Source organism: Lycium barbarum, chromosome 12 (genome assembly GCF_019175385.1).
Source record: "Lycium barbarum isolate Lr01 chromosome 12, ASM1917538v2, whole genome shotgun sequence".
Taxonomy (NCBI): domain Eukaryota; kingdom Viridiplantae; phylum Streptophyta; class Magnoliopsida; order Solanales; family Solanaceae; genus Lycium; species Lycium barbarum.
The window spans coordinates 92,980,775-92,989,000 of record NC_083348.1 but is presented as its reverse complement, the minus strand read 5'-3'; the positions used below and the strand labels follow the sequence as shown (position 1 = coordinate 92,989,000).

General features: G+C 38.0%; 1 protein-coding gene across 2 annotated transcripts; it reads left to right on the top strand.

The window, feature by feature from the left end:
• The first annotated feature begins 469 nt into the window (after positions 1-469).
• On the top strand, positions 470-8,017 carry LOC132621514 (U-box domain-containing protein 5-like). Of its 2 annotated transcripts, none has more exons than XM_060335812.1 (6): positions 470-923; positions 1,875-1,937; positions 4,048-4,233; positions 4,641-4,748; positions 5,189-6,333; positions 6,769-8,017. In XM_060335812.1, the coding sequence occupies exons 2-6, from the start codon at positions 1,884-1,886 to the stop codon at positions 7,517-7,519; spliced, it is 2,244 nt and encodes a 747-aa protein (XP_060191795.1). In that variant the 5' UTR covers positions 470-923; positions 1,875-1,883; the 3' UTR covers positions 7,520-8,017. The 2 variants fall into 2 exon arrangements, with proteins under 2 accessions (XP_060191795.1, XP_060191796.1); XM_060335813.1 differs by having other exon boundaries at positions 1,872-1,937.
• Positions 8,018-8,226: the final 209 nt, after the last annotated feature.

Below are 8,226 nucleotides of genomic sequence, written 5' to 3'. Positions count from 1 at the left end.
CAACTTCTAAATACCATTTTTCAACTTCAACTTAAATACTACATTTTTTCGAATATTATTCAATTCATGTCCAAACGCCAACTAATATTACTCCATAATTTTTGTATAACCAATACGTAAGTATATAGAGTTTAATACCAAAAAAATATTGTACTTCTTACTTTTATACGAGAATCTATGAATTACTATATACAAATATGATGGGATAAGAATATGTGTATTACATGATAAGAGTATCTAAAGTCAAAATGAGCTTTAATTAGACACTTCCAATTCATTTAATATTGTTCATCTCATAACAAAATATGCATTATTATTCATCAAAGTACTTGTATAATTATTTTACTGCTTAAACAATCCATCCATTATGTCACTGTAAACGAAACATCCCTTAGTGACAGTTTTAGTATATACTAAAATAAATAAATAAATAAAAAGCAGTGGTGGTTAAGCTTTCATAGACTTGACAAAGGTGAAAGATTGTCAGTTTGTGTAAAGTGCGGTCTTCTTTGGAGTTCTTAGATTATTATGTGTTGACTCTAGACAGAATTGCCTCTCTCCGTGATCTTTCCCAAGGCATTCAAGAAAGTCTCCGACCAACTTCCTTCCACGCCTGCTTTTATCTACAACATAATCATCATAAATTCATATTACCGCAGATTGTCTCCTTAATGTTTGGTTTATCAAAAGCAAATAATTACGAGTATGATGATGATGTTCCAGTCTTGAGGAGAGAGAATTGAGTTTTCTTTTTTGACCATTTCACTTGACCGCCAAGTTTTGAACTCTTGCTAGTAATTTGAAGGCGAACTTCAGTTTTCTTAGTTTCTTTAGCGTGTCCAGTTGAAAGAAACAATTGCAACTTTACAGAATTTCGGTTTTCATCTTAAACAGAGCAGGGGTTTTGCTTTACGCTCCTCTAGGTAATGATATCTGCATCTTATTTGTTTAGTTTCTTTCTTATGAATTTTAAGTCTCAATTGCTTGTTAAGTATTATAGTCTTTTTACTCTTTGCCTTTTCAATGTCAAATTCCCTGTTTTAGGGTTTTCCTCTATGCATTTTCTCAATCATTTGAAAGTTGAATGGAGAGGAGAAATTGGGTATTCATGCGGTAGCATGTTTGAACCTTTATAGCCTGAGATCATAGTAAAGTTTTCATTCTTTCTCCCTTTTCTGCCCAATCCCACCTTTTCTTGCTTGGTCTTTCTTTACTTTTAAGATGAAGACAATAGATGGCTCAACCATCTTCATGAAGCCTTACTAGTGCACTTGCTAAGATTGATGTTGTTGAATGACAGATCTGCCTTTTGAATGTGCGAATAGCTAATCTTTTACTTGATCGGACTATGTCTCAACCCGACAACACGTCCCTCCATTCTTTTTATGGCCCTAACACATGGAAATAGTTTTTTGCTTATTGGATGGCCGTGAGATTTGAACCTAATAACTCTTGCCAGCAGCTGTTTAATTGTGTGACTATCTCATTTAAAATTATCTAAAAGCTTAGAGAGAGCACCACTTTTGATTAAATTATATTATGTCTCAACAATTTTCTTCTTGGTTTTTCCTCTTTCCCAAATTAGTTTAAGTTCAGGATACTGCAATTGTCTCCTCTAAAATAGATTACTTAATGTGTAAACTCAAGGCTGTTGTAGTCAATTTATGCTAATGAAGCCATGAATTCATGATATCAAATCATTGCCAAATTGTATGACTGAAGGATTTTCTTGGATATTACTCTTTCTCATGAATTTTTTCCTTCCTTTCGTATGGATTTTCTTGTCTTGGTTTTTCCTCTGTTATATGCTGAGTAGCTACTAGTATTTACCACTCAAAATTAAAAATTAAGTTTTTTCTGCTCTTTTTTAGCAGAATTTCCTTATGGGGAGTGATGCTGCTTCAGTTGTTGAGATACCATCTCCTCGTGACATTAAGGTTAGAAAGCTGTGCTCTTTCATCTGTTTTCTTCTTTAGCTCCTGATATTTAATTAATTTACTCTAGAGTCATTCTTCTAATCACAAATGAGATGTCTCAAAACTTCCGGATTTGACCTCATCTCTGAAGCAACATTCCTCTTAATCATGGTGCCTTCACATTAAGAATGAGTAAGAGCAGTCACTAGTCCTTTTTTCGCTATATATAAAGAGAAAGGAAAAAAAAGCTTTATGGTAATGTAGTTTTGCACGTCTCAGCTCTAGCTCCTAATGGACTATAAAAGAGTTATTTAATTCTTGGAGTTTCAAGAATCTTCATTGAGAATGCTATAATTCAAATCTGAAATTTATCCGAAATTAAAAGTGGTTGACTCATTTGCACCTGTCAAATTTCATGGTTTCCTTTTCATTATCGAGTATCATTGTGCTATTTATTTTCAGCTATACAATCCTTTTTACAACAACAACAACAACAACAACCCAGTGAAGTCCCACACCGTGGGGTCTGGGGAGGGTAGAGTCTACGCAGACCTGACTCCTACCAAGGTAGGACGGCTGTTTCCGAAAGACTCTTGGCTCAATAGCAAGCATAAAAGAGATCAGATAAGGCCAAGAAAATTCAAAGCGATATGGAAATGAAAATAACGAAAGCGACTAAGCCATGGTGAAGCAGTTTGCAAAGGGGCAGTAGCTATCACAGATAAAATAAGATAATCAAAGTACATAATAACAGATAGTAAAAGAAATCAAAGCATAAGAACTTATATCGCGATAATGTGACTACTAATATGAAAGGATAAACGATACTATCTACTAGCTTTCTACCCTAATCTGAGTCCTCCATACCCTCCTATCTAAGGTCATGTTGCTGTAACTGCGCCATGTCCTGTCTAATCACCTCTCCCCAATAATTTTTGGCCTACCCCTACCTCTTCTGAAACCATCCATGGCCAACCTCTCACACCTCCGCACTGGGACATCTGTGTCTCTCCTCTTCACATGTCCAAACCATCTCAGTCTCGCTTCCCGCATCTTGTCTTCCACCGAGGCCACTCCCACCTTGTCCCAGATAGCCTCATTCCTAATCCTGTCACTTTTGGTGTGCCCACACATCCATCTCAACATTCTCATCTCGGCAACTTTCATCTTTTGAACGTGAGAGATCTTAATTGGCCAACACTCCGCCTCGTACAACATAGTCGGTCTAACCACCACTTTGTAGAACTTGCCCTTAAGTTGTGGTGGCACCTTCTTATCACATAGCACTCCGGAAGCGAGCCTCCATTTCATCCACCCTGCCCCAATACGATGTGTGACATCATCGTCAATCTCCCCACTGCCTTGCATAATAGACCCAAGATACTTGAAATTACTTTTCTTCTGGATGACCTGGGTACCAAGCCTCACTTTCACGCCAGCCTCTTGAAGTGCTTCACTGAACTTGCACTCCAAGTACTCTGTTTTGGTCCTACTCAGCTTGAACCCTTTGGACTCTAGAGTCTGTCGCCAATCCTCCAGCTTAGCGTTAACTCCGCTACGAGTCTCGTCGGTCAGGACTATGTCATCCGCAAAAAGCATACACCATGGCACCTCACCTTGAATATGCCGCGTCAGTTCATCCATCACCAAGGCAAATAAAAACGGACTAAGAGCTGATCCTTGATGCAACCCCATCACAACTGGGAAGTGCTCTGAATCTCCTCTTACTGTCCTTACCCTGGCCTTGGCTCCTTCATACATGTCTTTGATTACCCTAATGTACGCCACAAGTACACCTTTAGCCTCCAAGCATCTCCATAGGATCTCCCTTGGGACTTTGTTGTAAGCCTTTTCTAGGTCGATGAATACCATGTGTAAGTCACTCTTCCTCTCCCTATACTGCTCCACCAGTCTCCTTACAAGATGGATGGCTTTTGTAGTTGAGCGTCCCGGCATGAATCCAAACTGGTTCTCTGAAATAGATACACGCCTCCTCACCCTCATCTCCACCACCCTTTCCCACACTTTCATAGTATGGCTTAGCAGCTTGATGCCTCTATAGTTGTTGCAACTCTGGATATCGCCCTGGATTTTATGACTAAATTTTTCCTCTATTTTATGATGACTACAGGTGCATCGCCTAATGTGCATGGAACTAATTAAATTTGTAAGTAGAGTTTCAATGTTACTTCCAGCCATCGAAAAAGCCCGTCCTGGATGCAACTCAGGAATACAGGTACTTTGCCAGTTAACCAGAGCACTTGACAAAGCCAAGGACATCCTTCAGCATTGCAGTGAATCCAGTAAATTATACTTGGTATGTATCTTATCTTAGAAAACTAGTTATGTCTTAACTCTTCTTTTGTGAAACATATCTCCCATTAACATTCCTTGTAGAAACTTAGTTGAAAAGAGTGTTTAACATTGACCAGCGGGTGATATCATCGACCACCAACATTTATTGGTTTTTCCAGTTTATCAAAAAAATTACACTTCTATAGGTAATTGCAGCTTAAATATATCGTAGGTAGGGAGGGAAAATCCATGTAGTTCCAACTTCTAGCACACTTGATCAGTTTACGCAATTAAGTGTAAAAATGTAAATGCTGCAAGTGCAATCCTTCTTTAAGTTATCAACCTACCTGTTGTAATAAACTAATAATTAGTGTGTTCATTCACATTATGGAATATTAATCTTGATAAAAATTTGCGCCATATGTTCAGGCACTAACTGGAGGTGTTATACTTTCAAGATGTAAGAAATCAAGAAACTTGCTTGAGCAAAGCTTGAAGTCTGTGCAGAATATGGTTCCTGTAATGTTGGCTACAGAGGTGAGTCAGAAACTTCCTTCTGAGAGATTTATCTGTGTTTATTTGCTTTAATTTCCTGTCCATCTTGATGGCAAAGAGATTGTTGATGTGTCTTGATTATTACTTTTACATCCAAGTCTGTGGTGGTGAGTGCTCTTTAATTGAAAATAATTTTTCTGTTTCGGATTAACTGACAATGTCTGCACTGTGTTTATTAGGCTATCCATTTACTGTTGCCAAAGCTTTTTGTTTCTTAATCCTTCGAGCTCATTCAATTTAGTCCCTTCATCTCTTTGATTTCTTTCAATATGAAGCTTTGTTTCCAATCAAAGAGAAGGAAGAAAGATCATTCTTTGACTATGGTTTCTCTCTTTCCCTTTTTTTCCTCTACCTGGTCGGTTTCTATTTCCATGTGATTGATGGCTTTGGCAATGCACTTCAATTTACACTATTGGCTGCAGATATCGCAACTGGTTGATGACCTGAGGGCTGGGATATTCAGCTTGGACCCATCTGAAGCGGAGGCAAGTAAGGTGTTAAGCGAACTACTTCATCAGTATACATCTACAACACATTCAGGGGAAGAACATGTCTTTCAGGCTATTCGAATTGCAATGCGGAGCCTGCGTATCACATCTCCAAAAGATCTTTTGATAGAGAAAAGATCCATAAAAAAACAGCTGGAGAAAGTTGGGGAGGATAGTCCAGCAAAAAGGAAAATCTTATTGTTCTTTCTCAATCTTCTCAACAAAAATGGCAAATGTATTGTGGCAGAGCACGCAGAGAATGGATCTCTGCGGCATGAAGACTCCCTCGCATTGGAAAATCAATTTGAAGTGGAATCTCGTCTGACATTTCATCATAATGATGCTCAAAGGGATATCTTTAACTGCTCTCTAGTCCCAGATGAGTTCAAATGTCCTTTATCGTCGAGACTAATGTATGATCCCGTTGTCATTGCTTCTGGACAAACATATGAAAGATATTGGATTGCAAAATGGTTTACTGAAGGTAATGATACATGTCCAAGAACTAAACAGAAATTGGTCCATTTGTCGTTAACCCCAAACAACACAATGAGGGACCTAATATCAAGGTGGACTACAGCACATGGAGTTAGCGTTCTTGACCCTAGTGTACAAGCAGCAGTAGGTCACTCATGGGAATCATCTTCCACTTCAATTGCTAGCTTAAGCAACTCAATGATGGATCTATCTCTACCTATAGACTTCAGCAATTTATCACTGGGATATTCAGAAGCTGGTCCTGGATCACACTCTTCGCATGCTAAGACACGAAATGACTTCAGTGTCGTGTCACTGGAAAGCAGTGGCAATTTTCATAAAGTTCAATCTGATGAAAGCTTTAATGAAATAGAACTGGACCGTTTAGCGAGGCTCAATTCGCTTTCTTGGGAGTCTCAATGCAACTTGGTTGGAAATATCAGAAACATGTTGAAACAAAATGGTGAAGCTCGTGATTGGATGTTGTCGGAGAAATTTATTCAAAAACTTATTAGATTCTTGGAAGATGCACATAAATTTCATTATCAGGATGCTCAATTATTGGGATGCCAGTCATTATTAGCAGTTCTTGATGAATGCGGGTATTTGCTCTCTCTCTCTCTGTATGTGTCTGTGATTCTTTATTGTAGATTGTCCCCCACCTAAGCGGATTAGTAAAAGAGTAACTGCTCAAACTCAAAGAACCTCTGTGGCGACAACTTAATCTAACAAATCTCTGAGGAGAAGAAATCCATGTAACAAAATTTTGAAATCCTTTCAAGTAATTACAATTTCTGATGAAATGTGAGTTTGTCGACTTCTTCCCCTTCGATAGAATTTCTTGTTTTTCCCCTCAAAATCCAGTTTTGATTTCAATGAATTATATTGATATGCTCAATGTTATAATGCTTCTGTGCCTTTTTGAAATACTAGAATGTGAGGTCTTCTATATTTGATGGTATAGTTTCTATCATTATGGTTTTTATTATCTTATTCGTCTTCCACATACTGATCCTTCTATGATTCGTTCATCTCAGAAGCAGTTTGCCATACTTGAACGATGATGCATTTGCGCTTTTGACCTTATTGCTTAGTTCGGAGGTTTCTAAAGAAGCTCTTGTTATATTCGAGGTACTGTCCCGCGACCATAACTGCCACCATAAATTTGCCGCGTCTGGTGCACTCAGTATGATCCTGGAGATTCTTGATGCCCAGAGTAGAGAATTGCAGGAACCAGCCATCAAAATATTATGTAACATGTCAGGAAGTTGCAAAATAGGTTCCTGGATTGCACCTTCAGAGTTGGTTCCTAAGTTGGTTCCTTTTCTTGAGGATACAGCTCTGGCAAGATCTTGTGTTATCATTTTGGATAATTTGTGCATCAAAGAAGATGCTAGAATTGCTATAGCTGAAACTGCTGGATGCATTACGTCAATTGTGAAACTGCTGCAGTGTGACAATCGCAAGGACCAGGAGCATGCAGTGGCTCTTCTTCTTTCTTTATGCTCCCAACGGGCTCAATATTGTCAACTGGTGATGGATGAGGAGGTCTTTTTTTCTGAACTTCTTGCTGTATCTGTTAATGGAAACAACAAAGCAAAGGGAATGGCTTTGGAGTTGCTGAGACTGCTGAAGAGTGATATTGGAGAATCTTATGAATCGGATATTGACATTCCTAAAACCCCCGCCGTTGACTCTACTCAGCAGAAATCTTACTCCAAAGCAACGGGAATTTTTGGAAAAATTTTCAAAAAACGCAGTTCACCTGCTAACAAACGGATAAAATAGAAATAATGCTGTCTGGTTTTACCTCTTTTAGCTATTGATATCGTAGAATGAAACAGTTTGAAGATGCCACTTAGCTGAATTTTCCATTTCAGTAGTGTCAACTATGGCTGTTGGCTTGCACTGATTTGTTGTAGATAGTAAGACATATTTTTGCATGGTAGGATGTGTACTATTTCACAGGTTCGTATTATCGTATAGATTTTGTTAATGAGACAGCTTAAATGGAGCGGCATAGACAGAAAGGATTCATGCCGTAGCCGAGAATGCTTGGGGATAGAAGGTGTAATTATTGTTGTATCTAGTTTTTGTTTGTATCTAAATGATCATATTCAGGTGTATAGTATTTTATTCGTCTGTATAAATACAATAACTTTTCAATGAATCTCACTTTCCAGTATGACCATTTAGCACCATAGCACAGTTAATGCTAGCTGTTATGTACCTGACAGACTCTTTGCCACTTTGTATTAGTTAATAAAACATCATGTCTTCTATTTCTCTGTTGGGTTTTATTTTATCAATTTTGCTCCTAATTTATACTAGAAGAGTTTGTTGAATTCTAGAAATATGCCACTACAATTATCCTTTTGTGTCCATAACGCCTCAAAATTGAATTATGGTATATAGCCTACTTTGGGAAAGATTGAGAAAAGGAGATCATCATTGTCGTGTAAGTAATTTATGTTTAATAAGCAAAGCAATATGGC